The sequence below is a fragment of the Kogia breviceps genome, chromosome 4, assembly GCF_026419965.1.
Source record: "Kogia breviceps isolate mKogBre1 chromosome 4, mKogBre1 haplotype 1, whole genome shotgun sequence".
Lineage (NCBI taxonomy): Eukaryota > Metazoa > Chordata > Mammalia > Artiodactyla > Physeteridae > Kogia > Kogia breviceps.
The window spans coordinates 41,936,919-41,952,186 of record NC_081313.1 but is presented as its reverse complement, the minus strand read 5'-3'; the positions used below and the strand labels follow the sequence as shown (position 1 = coordinate 41,952,186).

The window sequence follows — 15,268 nt, the reverse complement described above, 5'->3', positions numbered from 1 at the left end:
AGCAGGGGAGACTTTAGGGGAGAAGCCATTCCTTGCCTTTTCCCGTTTCTGGTGAACCAGCATTTCTTGGTTGTGCATTATTACCCCAGTCTCTGTCTCTGTGGTCACATTTCCTTCTCCTCTGTGTGTAGTTAAATCTCCCTCTGCCTCCTTCTAGAAGGACATGTTATTTCATTTAGGGGTTACCCAGATAATCCAAGATGTTCTCCCCATCTCAAGATCCTTAACTTAAACACATCTGCGAAAACCCTTTGCCATAGAAGGTAACATTCATAGGTTTTAGGGATTAGGATATGGATATCTTACGGGGCCATTATTGTGTTAGGATTCTCTAGAGAAACAGAATGAATAGGATATATAGATATAGACAGGGATATAGTTATAGGTATAGATATAGATAAGAGGCTCATGAGGTTATGGAAGCTAAATCACACAACCCTGCCATTTGCAAGCTGGAGAACCAGGAAAGCTGGTGGTATGATTCAGTCCAAGTCCAAAGGCCCGAGAGCTGGGGGACTGCCGTTGTTAGTTAAGGAGTCTGAGGATCTGTGGACCAGGAGCTCTGATGTCTGAGGCCAGGAAAAGATGGATGTCTCAGTTCACAAAGGGAGAGAATTTGCCCTTCCTTTGCCTTTTTGTTGCATTTGGGCCCCTGGTGGTTTAGATGGTGCCCACCCATATTTGTGAGGGTGGATCTCTTTACTCAGTCTACTGAATCAAATGCTTCCTGGAACACCCTCACATACACATCCAGAAATTACGTTTTACGAGCTATCTGGGCATCTCTTAGCTCAATCAAGTTGACGCATAATATTAACCATCACAATTATATAGCCCACCACAGGCTGCCCAACCCAGTTTAGAATGGGGAGGAAAGGAATGTCAGAGACACTTTCCTGAAGGAGCTGGTGGCTGACCCCAGCCATAAGGGTGGGCTAGAGAACTGCTGAAGAGCATCCCAGGTGGGGAAACCGTATGGAGAGAGTGACAGTGGACAAGCCAGAGAAACATGGCTCATTGTCAGTGCAGTGTGAAATTTCTTAATCATTTTTCTTAGCTGACATATCAAATTATTCTTTATTTTCCCTCTTTTAAACTCAGGATTATTTTGTTTTTAAATGTATATTTAAATTTGGGACTCCAGGAAAAGCTTGATCAAGAGTATCATGTTTGTTGCAAGTTAAATATATCTTCAAATATGGTGGCTGCTCCTTTCTTGCTGCCTAGAAGGGTGAGGTCTGCTTCGCTGGTGTTTGCAGAGGTTGCAGACCTAGCCTAGCCCACAGCCTGAATGGGGCCCACAGGCATGCTTTGCTTAATCCCATGCGTTTAAAAATTTTTGAATCACTTGAAAACTTTGAAAAGTAGGGAAATTGATAGGAAAAGTCTCAATTTATAACTTCTGTTAAAACATGGGACAACGTACCCCTCTGACTATCTTTCTTGCTGAAACACGAGCATTCCGATCAGAGAGATTCCCACCACCCAGTCTCCCTCTGACTGGGGCTGAGTCTCTCTAGTCTTTGAGCTGGATCTGTGGTTTCCTTGTCTGAGAGAAACCAAGAAGTAGGAGATGAAAGTCTGAGTGGGCCACATATCTCCCTCCAGGCCCGCTTCTGCCAGCTCCTTCCCTGCTGCTCCCTTGTCTGGGCTTCTGAGGATGAGACGCCTGATTTATGTTTCTAGGGCTCTATCTTTCCCGCTTTTCAGCTTTTCCCGTTCCTACTCAAGAACAAGAACAAGGGTAGAACAATCGAAAGGCAAAAAAATTGACCCAAACAACACTGTTCACAACAGCAAAGGCCTCGGGCTCCCGACTTCTCTTTTTCTGGGGAAGGTGCCCTTTTTGGGGCAGTTTCTAGAGGAAAACAGAGCAGCAGCAGGGGAGAGATCTCCACCCAGCAGCTGGAGTGGCTGCAGGCGACCGGGTGATCACCTTACACACACTTACTAAAAAACCCAAACAAAACCAATATTCACTGCCTTAATGTTCTGGCATATTTCCTTCCTATCTTTCATTTATAGTTAGGAAGTAGGGCCATATTGGAATACTCTTTTATGGTGTCCATTTTTCACTTGGTAGTATAGTATAAGCATTTTTGTGTTTTATTGAATTTAATCCTATTTTTAAATTGAGGTGAAATCATAAAAATTAAAAAACATGAAATTAAACATAAAATTAAATATTTTCAAGTGAAAAATTCAATGGCCTTTAGTACATTCACAGTGTTGTACAACCAACACCTGTATCTCATTCCAAAATATTTTCATCATCCCAAAAGAAGACTCAAAAAAAAGAGAAGACTCCGTACCCATTAGGCAGTTTTTCCCCATTTCCTCCTTTCCCCAATCCATGGAAACTACTGATCTGTGTTCTGTCTCTATGGAGTTATCTATTTTGGATATTTCACATACATGGAATCATACAATATGTGACTTTTTTGTGTCTGCTTCTTTCACTTTTCATAATATTTTCAAGGTTTATCCACATTATAGCATTTTATTAGTACTTCATTCCTTTTTATAGCTGAGTAATAGTCATATACATTTTTTTATACAGGCATATATATACTCCATTGCACACATACATTCCCCCCTCAATTTGTTTATCCATTTCCACCTCTGGCTGTTATAAACAATGCTGCTGTGAACATCTGTGTACCTGTAGTTGAGTACCTGTTTTCATTTCTTTGGGGTATATACCTAAGAGTTGAATTGCTGGTCATATGGTAATTCGAGTTTAAAATTTTTGAGGAACTGCCAAACTTTTTCCACAGCAGCTGCACCATTTTGCATTCTCATAAGCAATGTACAGAGGTTCTAATTTCTCCACATCCTCACTGATAGTTGTTATAGATAGGTCGATTGATTGACTATAGCCATCTTAGTGAGTATGAAGTGGTGCTACATTGTGGTTTTGATTTCATTTCCCTAATTTCTAATGGCTGCAGAGTATTCCCTTTTATGGATGCCACATAGTGTACCCAGTCAATTCTCCACTGGTAAACACTGAGTCCCTCTCATCTTTTTGCCCTTACATATATACTGCAGTACACACCCTCACGTTCTCAGTTGAAAGCATGGACTGTGGAGTCAGACAGATGAGGTTAGGGTATAGCATCTCCATTTACTCCTAGTGTGGTCTTAGGCAATTCACTGAACTTCCAAATCTCAGTTTCTTCATTGGTAAAATGGGAATAAATAACAGACCTGCTTCACCAAGTGTTTCAGAGGATTAAATATGAGTGTGCGTAAAGCCGTTAACATATGGGTTTGTACATGGTAAGCAATCAATAGATGCTGGAATCTTTGATTTCTTCCTTAAATTCTTAGAGGTGACATTGCTGGGTCAGTACAGGTTAGGCACATATTTGAGGGCTTTTGACACACATTGCCAAATTGTCCTTTCCAGATACTAATTGACATTCTACCAGCACTGTAGCCAGTGTTTGTTTCGAGAAACTTCAACATTGGGAATTGTCACTTAAAAAATCATTGCTAACATCTCATTATTGTTTTAAATTTGCATTCTTGATTATTAATGAGCTTGAATATATTTCGGGCACTTATATATCTCTTTTATGAATTGTCTTTTTATGTCCCATGCTCATTTTTCTCTTGGGATGATAAACTTGTTTAAATTTCTGTAAGAGCCCTTTATACAAAGATATTAACCTAACATGCCTGTCATTTTGTTAAAAAATAATTCATTTTCAGTTTGTCATTTGTATTTTAATTTCACATAGCTACATGGCATGGCTCACCACTAAAGGACCTGTAAATACCAAACTCTTGGTGTTTCTCAGAGGGGATGGACAGAAGTTGAGCAAGTTAGGCCTCATCTGCAAAATGGGATTAGACTAGAAAATTGCTATTTATTTCCAGATTTTATGATATTTTATGCTTTTATGAAATTTTATGATTTTATATTAACATCTTATATGATCAGTATATAGTGTTATTCAACTTCATATTTTATATTTGTATGTAATAGTAATAAGCATAAACATAGTTACTCCTGAAACTGCTTTGGTATGTCTTCAGACCCTTGAGCAGAGGCTCTAAGTGTGATATATATATATATGTGTGTGTGTGTGTGTGTGTGTGTGTATACATATATAAAATGTACTAGGTGAGTTGTTTATAATTCTCTTTTAAGGAATTTTAACTTTTGTATCATTGAGCCTACTATAAATCATGTATCTTTTTGTTGTTAAATAGGTATTTGATGCAGTTAATCCAACATACTCTAACTTCAAGAGCAACTTTGCGAAGAGGCTATCGGCTGAAGTTCCTGTTGCCAGTAGCCCAATTACCACAAGGTGGCGGCAAAGCCAAACCAGGGATGTGGCAGCCCATTCCTTTGGGGAAGAGCATTCAACAACTGACCTCCCAGAAACTGTGCTGAAGATAACTCCTGAGAAAGAGACCTTGATTCCAGGTGAGGTAATAAAAATGCCACAGGCCAGTTTTGAAATCTTAAAAAAAAGATGTATTCCAGAGAGAATCTTTGTCTTACAGAAATATCTGATGTCACATTTAGTCAACTGCTTCTCTCTTTCTCCCTTTGAATAAGAAATTTCCAGGGACAGGGGGAAGGGGAGGCCTGAAACAAAACCAGAAGAAAGTATGTTGTATTTTAAATGTGTCTCTGAGATTTGCATTGATAGATTATTGCTTTTGTAAAGATTTTAAGTATGTATAAATATGTGTATACATACATATGTATACACGCAAATATGTATCTCTTATGTTTTGTAAAGTATAGAGTTTTTGATGACTCTGGCAAGATTCCTTGTCTACAACAGTCAGGAAAAAGATGTATTAGTAATGAAATAATTAGGTATGAAATAGGAGAAGAAAAAGGTGAAAACAGGAGAGGATGAGTGGAAGAGAAAGAAAAGGAAGGAAGAGGAGAGAGATGGAGAGTAGAGAGGAGACAGAGAGAGAGAGAGAGAGAGGAGGAATAAGAAGAAGAAAGAAGAGAAGAGATGAGGGGAGTGGAGGGAAACAAGAAGAGAGGGAAAGAGGGAAGAGAGAAGCAAAGAGAAGGAAAGATGAGAGTGGGACACTCTAATGCCTGCCTGGGACAGAGATGGGGAATGGGCACCAAAGCTGTGATCTGGTGGGCAGGGATCCAGGATTAACCTGTCAAAGCTTTGAAACACAAGCTCTCCTTCTAAAATATGTCTCATATTAACACAACTTTAAAAAATTTTTTCCCAGCTTTACTGAGATTTATTTATTTTGGCTGTGCTGGGTCTTTGTTGTGCCATGGGTTGTGGCATGTGGACTCTTAGTTGTGGCATGCATGCAGGATCTAGTTCCCAGACCAGGGATCAGACCCGGGCCCCCTGCATTGGGAGTGCGGAGTCTTACCTACTGGACCACCAGGGAAGTCCCAATTGATATATAATTGACATATAATACTGTGTGGGTTTAAGGTATATGACATGATGACACAACGCACTTATGTATTGCAAAATGATTACCACAATAGAGTTAGTTAACACTGCCATCAAGTCACATAATTACCATTTTTTTGTGGTGAGAACATTCAAGACCTATTCTCTTAGCAGTTTTCAAGTGCATAATACAGTATTGTTAACAATAATCATGTTATACATTAGGTCCCCAGAGTTTATTCATTTTCTAATGGGAAATTTGTGCCCTTTGACTGACACGTCCCCATTTTCCCCAACCCCTGCCCCTGGCAACCACCATTCTACTCTCTCTTTCTCTGAGTATGGCTTTTTTAGACTCCAGGTATAAGTGAGATCGTACAGTATTTATCTTTCTCTGTCTGACTTATTTCACTTAGCATAATGCCTTCAAGGTCTATCCATGTTGTTGAAAATGGCAGGATTTCCTTCTTTCTCATGGCTGAATAATATTTCATTGTATGTTTATATACCCCATCTTCTTTGTCCATCTGTTGATGAACACTTAGGTTGTTTCCATATCTTGGCTATTGTGGATATCTCTTCAAGATCCTATTTTCATTTCCTTTGGATAAATACCCAGAAGTGGAATTGCTGGATCATTGCTGATAGTTCTATTTTTACTTTTCTGAGGAACCTCCATACTTTTTTCTTTAGTGACTGCATGAATTTACATTCCCACCAATAGGAGCACAACCTTTTTTATTCCCATCCTTCAGAAGCAAAACTTGACACTTAGTGATTTAATTTCTGTTCTTCCTTTTTAAAATCCTAGGCAATGTAATTCATTGTCTTATCAGCATGTTTAAGACAAATGGTAACTTACTGCCACTCTTTTCTCAATGACATTAGACACAGTGAGGCACCGTAGTCCTGCAGATGGAAAGGGAGCTCAAATCATTTTTTTTTTTTTTTGATAGGTAAGAAGTGGATTTATTTAGAGAGAAACACACTCCACAGACAGAGTGTGGGCCATTTCAGAGGTGAGAAAGGCCTCAAATCATTTTTAAACCAATGAAATTTTCTTCTAATAGTATCAACACAGAAAATAGCTGATTGAAACAGTAGGTGATAAAGAGTTGTAAGAGTTGTAAGAAAGGTCATTCTTTTTTTTCCTTTTTGCGGTTCGCGGGCCTCACACTGTTGTGGCCTCTCCCATTGCATCCAGACGCGCAGGCCCAGCTGCCATGGCCCATGGGCCCAGCTGCTCCGCGGCATGTGGGATCCTCCCGGACTGGGAGGCTTCTCCACCAGGGAAGCCCAGAAAGGTCATTCTTCTGGCTATCTTCTGAAAGATGTTTTAATTGAGGGGTGATTTTAATGCTAATTGTATTAGAGGAATTTCTGCCTAAAATTAAGGGCTCCCTTTTCCTTCATAGTTCCTTAATTAATTAATTATTTTCAAATAAAGCATTGCATGAGAATTCAGAATTCTAAGAGACATTATCAGTCAAAATAATTTTATAAGAAAGCATATTTCATTTTCTATTAAGTTAATACTGCATATTAATCAGAAACATTGGTTTCTCAGTGTTTTGCTAGTGGGGTTTCTTTCTTTTTGTTCCAGAAGGGTGAACACTGAAGACCCTCCCATCTTAAAAGGGATGTTTGCAGAGAGGTTCATTTGCAGTCATGCTCTGTGGACAAAACCTGAGAGGTCCCGGATTCCTTAGGCTGGAGGACCTGACCTCTTTGTTGATAACTGGGATGATTGTCAGTACTAGCATCCAACTGTAACTTTTTCTTTCTCATTTGAGGCTCAGAGAGCTGGCTTCTTCTCTTTACTTGTCTACAAATAGGACAAAACAAGGATGCCTAATTTTGCAAGACAAAGAGTAAGATCTAAAACGTTGCAGAAGGGTCTTCCCTGTTGGCACAGTTGCTGAGAATCCGCCTGCCAATGCAGGGGACACGGGTTCAATCCCTGGTCCGGGAAGATCCCACATGCCGCGGGGCAACTAAGCCTGTGTGCCACAACTACTGAGCCCGCAAGCCACAAGTACTGAGCCCATGTGCTGCAACTACTGAAGCCCACGCGCCTAGAGCCCGTGCTCCACAACAAGGGAAGCCACTGCAATGAGAAGTCTATGCACTGCAACGAAGAGTAACCCCTGCTTGCCACAACTAGAGAAAGCCCACGTGCAGCAACAAAGACCCAGCACAGCCAAAAATAAATAAATAAAATACATTAAAATAAAAAAGAAATGCCTTTAAAAAAATAAAACTTTGCAGAACATTTCATGTTTTCATCCCTCTTTCCTCCTTGAAATTAGATTTTGGATTCCTCCTTCCTCTTAGACTTTGGATAGCCCAGAAATTGAGATGTTGGGCTTTAGGAACATTAGTGACAGTTTATCTAGCACACATTTGTCCAAATGAAGAAGGGATTGTCATATTGCAAAAGGCCTAGATATTTAATCCAGTGGTCCCTCGATTCCACTGATGAACAAGTGATATAGCAGATACTTAGCTTTAGAAGATGACTTGTCAAAGTTTTCAGTGCAGTTAAGTATGGTAAAGGGCTTTCTCAGTCTTGAGAAGAGACTAGAAATGGACAATAACAATGCAAATAACATTGACTCTTCCATGACTGTAACTTAGGAAGTATTTTACTAAAGTCATCTCAAACTAGCTTTACATCTTTGTGCAATAGGAAGAGGGAGAGGCAAAGTGATTTGCTTATGATCATGTAGTGAACGTCAATGATTGGAAGGCAAGCATCCCATAGTGATTTCCTGGCAGTATGATCACAGCCTGGGCAAACCAGGTACCCTTCGCTCCATCATTTTAAACTATTGAACTGTTTGTATCCATTGTTCAAATCTGCAAATGTGTCCTTTCCAGGCAGACATAAAGCATTTCTGCTGCTGCTGCTGTTGGGGTCAGGTCTTTAATCTTAGCATTTCCTCCTGGTTTTGGAAGCCATTGAGGCACTTTCTTACCCAGTGTTCACTTATGAACCCAGTGCTCTGCATAGGCCCTGTGCCGCCCTCTCCATCCCACCCCACTCAGGATTTTGCAGAGACGAGGGCCTGTATCTTCACATTCTGTTCTATGGTACATGCCAAGGGCTGACCTCCAACCAAAGGTTTAAAAGATTATATTGTTTTAAAAACCAAATTCAAAGCTAAATGTTTTTCTGGCAGGATCCTACAAAGAGCCACTGAAGACCCCCAACAAAGGAAGTTTTGAAACAAATAACTCTGCTCTCCATTTCTGCAAGGCACCTCACGCACTGGACGGAGGCAAGAGGAAAACTGTTGCCTCAAAAGGCCAGGTAGGTAAAGAGAGAAAACTGAAGATCTCACATCTTGAGAAGCTCAGACAACTGAGTCCCAAATTTGAGGTAAGAGCTGGCTTAGCTGCTATGACAAATCAATAAGAAAATGATGGGTTCCTAATAGAAGAAAATGAGTCTACGAAGGACATGAAAAGAGGCATTTCCAAAAAGAAATAGAATACCTGGCAAATACACAAAAAAAGTGTTAATTAGCATCAATCAAAAAAGTGAAAATGAGACTAACCATCAAAAAGGTAAAGACTAAAAATAGAATAAAATTATACGTACTATGGTATGTTTCCTCTCAGCCAAAAGTTCTCTTGTACAATCATTTCCCAACTATTTGGAAAGTATGTGGTGACTTGGTCTGCCCTTTGTGATCTCTCAGGATCAGTTTGACTCTTTGTCTGTAAGATGTTCTTTTACTACCATACGACCCAGCAATCCCACTACTTGGCATATACCCTGAGAAAACCGTAATTCAAAAAGAGTCATGTACCAAAATGTTCATTGCAGCTCTATTTACGATAGCCAGGACATGGAAGCAACCTAAGTGTCCATCAACAGATGAATGGATAAAGAAGATGTGGCACATATATACAATGGAATATTACTCAGCCATAAAAAGAAATGAAATCGAATTATTTGTAATAAGGTGGATAGACCTGGAGTCTGTCATACAGAGTGAAGTAAGTCAGAAGGAGAAAAACAAATACCATATGCTAACACATATATATGGACTCTAAGAAAAAAAAATGTCATGAAGAGATTAGTGGTAAGACGGGAATAAAACACAGACTTACTAGAGCATGGACTTGAGGATATGGGGAGGGGGAAGGGTAGGCTGTGACGAAGTGAGAGAGTGGCAGGGACATATATACACTACCAAATGTAAATTAGATAGCTAGTGGGAAGCTGCCACATAGCACAGGGAGTTCACCTGTCTGCTTTGTGACCACCTAGAGGGGTGGGATAGGGAGGGTGGGAGAGAGGGTGACGTAAGAGGGACGAGATATGGGAACATATGTACGTGTATAACTGATTCACTTTGTTGTAAAGGAAAAATTAACACACTATTGTAAAACAGTTATACTCCAATAAAGATGTTTAAAAAAAAAAAGATGTTCTTTTAAATATTTCCCTTATGTCTTTGTTGTTGTTGTTTTTTAGTTTCTCTACTAAGTTAATTTAATTCTTTTAAGTATCTTATTTATTATGGTTTTAAGATCATAGGAATCTGCCCAAAATCCTTTGTGCACATTAAATATCAGTAGCATGTTTTTAGGTTTATCAAATCCCATGAAGAGCTTCTGAAGGAATCAATGTTTCATTTAGAAACTTTGAACTAGGAATGTCATAAATTCTCAATTTAGGCAAAGTTACTCATTGAGTGTGTGCTTCCTGTGTTTGGCATATACATCTTGCTGGAGGAACAATAAAATATTGTGAATGTAAAATTGAATTATTTGAACTCATATGCAGTTGGAAACAAATGTTATTAGAGAAGGTCTTTTGCTGGGTGCTTATTGTTGGGTAAGGGTTTGGGGTGGGTGAATGGCCAAGGGGTTCTATTGAGGTAACTATGGGTGCTGTTGAGCTCATACCCAGGCCTGGCTATTAACACCACTGTCCTTTCCACCCTCTAGTGCTGTTTGGAGTTTTTACTGCCCTGACCATCATGACTTCCCTTTTCCTTCCCCTTGAGCTGTCTGGTAACTCGTGGCAGCAAAGTTGGTGGCCCTGTCTGTGGGGTCACAATGGTGTTGGCAAGTTACTATTGTTATAGCAATTGTTATCCATCCAGAACATCATCCCAGCATCACTGAAGAACCTAGGCAGGGAATAATGGAAGCCTTTTTACTACTTTATGTAGAGCATTTGTTGTCATGACTAATTGGAAGTCAAACATCAGCAAGAATGGCGCAGATATAAAGTGAGGTCTTTTACCCTGACAGTAAACGTGTGTCTTCATGTGGTCCTCAGAGATCATCTGGAGGGTGTTTCCGCAATGAGACCTGCATAACTCTAGAGACTTCAGAATTCTCATATCCAGTCAGCTCTATGCCAAGTTGCTCACTAAAGTATTGGGTTGGCCCAAAAGTTCGTTTGGGTTTTTTCATAAGATCTTACAGGAAAACCCGAATGAACTTCTTGGCCAAAACAATAATAAGTGGATCTCACCTGGGAAGAGTATCCCTGGGTATATGCAGTAGAAGCACACTGTCTGGGCAAAGCCCTGGTCAGCTTTGAGGTAACTATGGGATTCTGAAGAAGTGAATCTGTGAAGAGTTACATTGAGCTGCTGGCCAGCAGGTCATTGGAGAAATGTTATTTTATACCCGTGCTTCTCAAACAGGGGCTACTTTGCTCCCCAGGGGACATCTGACAAAGTCTGAAGACATTTTTGATTATCACAACCAGGGGTAGGTATCTAGTAGACCACAATAATGCATTACTTGCCAATAGTTCTGAAGTTGTGAAACCCTGCTTTATAATTAATTGTTCTACTTTGAGTACCTAAAAATCCACGATTCGTTGACTGGCAATGTCTATTATGTGACACAGTATCTGGGAAGAAAACCAAAATATCAAAATGATGCTTGGCAGAGAGACGTCTGTCTGAATTATGGTGATCCAGTGATTAAATGTATTGTTGTGAAAGAGATAAAAGAGAATCTTCTCTGTTTTAACTATTTACTATTGTATTTCTAGAATAAGTACTTTTCTTTCCCTTTTTACTAAGTTGCCCATCTCTTTTTGATTGAAGTTGGAAGTAAGAACATCATGAGTGCTCTTTATATACTGTCCCAGAGAGATAACAATCAGATTTTTGTGGTCATGGAAATTTAGGCAATTTACTTAAGCTCTCTCTGACATGATATTCCCAGTTCTCATGGGCAAAGGTGTTAGTGGAAAAGGACCTTTAAGATAATAAGTTTAATCCCAACATATTACAGATGAGGAAAATTGAGGTCCAGAGCAAATCTCAGTAACAGACTGAGAGACCATCTCTGGGTTGAATGCTGAGAGGCACCCCTTGAAATAACTCTTTCTTGGGGAAAGCATTCTTACTAATATTGTTTTGAGGAGGTGCTTTAATTTCAGAGAGTACTAGAAATATGACATTTCAGTTCTTGCAGGCTTTGATGATGTTACTGGCATATGGTTGGTTTGTGGGCTAAAAGGATTTTTAGGCCAGAAGAATAAAAGAGGATTTCTGGAGTTGTTGGGGAGATAAGAAATAATATAGCAGTAAAACGTTCAGCACTGTGTTTATTACACAGTGGTTAGCTAATAAATAATGGCAATTATTCTAGTTTGGGTTTTGGTAATGTGTAGCCTTTGAACTTTGTAGTGAATTAGCAGTTTTAATTCTATACCATGCAACACATCTGAGATGTACACATATGTTTCTGAATAAGTAATCTCTTTGTGTTTGTTTTCAGAAATGCTTAAACCAGCTATTATCGACCCAGAAAGTGGCTCAGCAGGTTAATGGGAAAATGCAGCTCTGCGAGCAATCCCGATGCATTTGGAAAGGTATGGTCCAAAGATTTTCTGTTTGTCCTTCTTTCCTACCCTCCTCTCTCCCTGCCTCCTTCATTTCTTCCTTATCTTAAAATATTTTATTTTTATATTTATTAGAACAAACTCAACATAATTGTAAAATGTAGATAATTCTCGTGATCCTCTGTCTTAACCATCCCTACCAACACTTCCCATTTCCCAGAGGCAACCACCCTTAGCTCTTCCAGCTATGCCCCCTGGTATTGACATCTATGTTCTAAATAATATTTGTAAACTGCTATTTTTTTTTTTTTTTACAATTTTAGACTTTATCACAACTTTCTAGCGTAGTAAGAACTTATCTATCCTCCTGTTTCATTCACCTCCTTCAATCTATATATATTACACTTTTAAAGAGTAAAATTAGTATTTAATGTTTACATCATATTCTATAAAAGTATTATTTCCTGTTAAGCCAAATAGTGTACTATAACTATGCCTCTTTTCTAGTATAACCTATTTTTTCCTAGAATTAAAAAGTTGCTTTATTTTTTCATTTATTAGATACCTGTGAAATTATGACTGCTTTCCCTAAATGCTCCCATGTTTTGTTCCACAGCCATCAATAACATTTTCCACGTACCCACCCACATCAGTCCTTATTTTCCTTGGTGGCCTCCTACCCAGAGCCTGCTGAACACGCTGCTCTCTTGGCCAGTCCCACAGTTGTGATTCTGGGACTTCTCTTCTCTGGTGTTAGATCCGCTATTTCCTGGCAGCCATGCTGTACTCCTTCTGGGTTTGCTGGTCTGAAAATGTGCTTACTCTACTTTTACACTTGATTCATAGTTTGGCTGGCTACAGATTCTAGTTTCGCTCAGAATTTTGTGAGAAAAGGCATTGCTTTATTGTTTTCTAGCATCCACTGTTGCTGCTGAGAAGTTATATGATGTTGTGACTTCCTGTCCTCTGTATGCCACCTGCTTTTTCTCTCTGAACGCACATAGAAAAATCTCTTATCATTAGTGTTTTAAAATTTCATGATGATAAAGCTTTGTGTAGAATTAAAAAAAAAACCTCATTATAACTGACAAGCCTACCGGTGGATCTTTTCAGTCTTGGGCACCTATGTCTTTTAATTCTTGGAAAGTTTCTTGAAATATTCTTTAGTAATTTTTTCACCTTTCTTTCTTTCTTTTTTTTTTTTTTTTGCGGTATGCGGGCCTCTCACTGTTGCGGCTTCTCCCGCTGCGGAGCACAGGCTCCGGACGCGCAGGCTCAGCGGCCACGGCTCACGGGCCCAGCTGCTCCGTGGCACGTGGGATACTCCCGGACCGGGGCACGAACCCGTGTCCCCTGCATCGGCAGGCGGACTCTCAACCACTGCGCCACCAGGGAAGCCCTCACCTTTGTTTCTTTTTTCTTTCTTTCTGAAATGTTGACCATAATTGTTGGTCCTCCTGGATTAGTTATCTTATTTTTTTCTATTCTATTTTTCATCTCACTTTTTCTTCTACTTTGTAGGTGGTTACCTCATTCTGTCCACTAGCCTTGAGATTAAATTTTTTATTTTGGCTATCTTAGTTTTAATGTTAAAGTTTCTTAGACACTGTTAGGCTTCTCGTTCTCTCTCCTTCTCTCTCTCTCTCTCCCCTATATCCTTCCCTCCCTCCGTCCCCTCCTTCTTTCCTTCCTTCCTTCCTTCCTTCCTTCCTTCCTTCCTTCCTTCCTTCCTTCCTTCCTTCCTTCCTTCCTTCCTTCCTTCCTTCCTTCCTTCCTTCTTTCCTTCTTTCCTTCCTTCCTTCCTTCCTTCTCTCTTTCTCTCTTTCCAGCATCCTGTTCATGCTTCATGTATATATTATTTTCTCTTATTTCTCTGAAAAAACTTCACATACAGTTCTGGAAGGATTGCAATTCTTCCTGAATTGTCTTTCTTTGCTTAGCTCCTCTTGCAGTAGTTTTGGTTTCCCTCTTTCAGAGTGAGGAAAGCTTCAGTGAAGTTTCCTGAAATGTGTGGTGTTCTGGAAATAGTACTAAGGTAAAGAGCTGTGACCTGCCAAACTCACTATGACAATTTTCACTCTATCTGTTTTTGCTGGTGCTCTTGAGTTGAGGTTGTCATTTTTTTTGGTTTATTCAGGGAGTAAACATCTGGTTTCTTTTGACATGTGCACGTGTGTATATGGACAGGGTGTTTGTGTGTGTGTGAACTTGACAGTCTTATAACCAAACTCATCTCATTCTAGACCTTCCCTGTGCCTCTGAGGCCTGACCCCTTGTGGGGTTTCTGCAAGACAAATCAGCTTGCTTCTCTTCACCATGACCCCTCTATAGGCACTTGAGGGTCATTTCTTATGTTCCCCCTGGTCAGTTATCAAACCTTTATCAATTTTGCAGAAAATTACCGTAATGTCTTCTTACTGCTATTTCACTCCCATACTCTTTGTTCTTATATCTTCACACCTTAAAAAAGTCATTTGCTGTCATTCTAGTGAGGTTGAAACTAGGAGGCAGAGGAAATACACTTATGCGGCCATTCTTCTGACTTGACTTGCAAGTCTGTTGCTCTGCTTTAGATAGATGACTTTGGTGGCAGCACTGAGGAAGATTTGAAGGGGCAGGCTGTTGGAAGCAGAGTCTAATTGAAAGGAATGTTCTATGAAGGGCTTTGTTCTTAATTCTTTTAAGGGGATTTAAAGTGTGAAACAGATTCCACATAAGCCAGGTAACTACTCTTAGGCAAGTGGATCACTGGGACAAATTTTATCCAGGTGCTGTGCATATAAAGTATTTCTTCATGCCTCACCCATATTTGCTAAGACTCTGAAACGTCACTGTAGGCACCTCCTGTGACTTGTAAGTATACATATTGAGGCCAAAGCTGGTAGAAATCTTTGGGTGGTGATATGTGTGCATCAGGGCGACTCTGCAGCCATGCAGTGGGAAGATATTGCTACTGTGGCAGTTTCTAGAAGGTCCTCCTTCCATGCTGCATTTAGTGCCCCCAAAGTCAAATTTACCCTGCACCCCACAGGTTCTC

At 39.8% G+C, this 15,268-nt stretch overlaps 1 protein-coding gene across 1 annotated transcript in view; it reads left to right on the top strand.

The window, feature by feature from the left end:
• The window catches only part of CDC20B (cell division cycle 20B), a 58,252-nt gene that overhangs the window by 20,552 nt on the left and 22,432 nt on the right, over positions 1-15,268 (top strand). Inside the window, exons 3-5 of the mRNA XM_059061131.2 lie at positions 4,222-4,441; positions 8,588-8,718; positions 12,168-12,261. Of these exons, the coding sequence (XP_058917114.1) occupies positions 4,222-4,441; positions 8,588-8,718; positions 12,168-12,261 (445 nt within the window). The remainder of the gene's footprint in view (positions 1-4,221; positions 4,442-8,587; positions 8,719-12,167; positions 12,262-15,268) is intronic.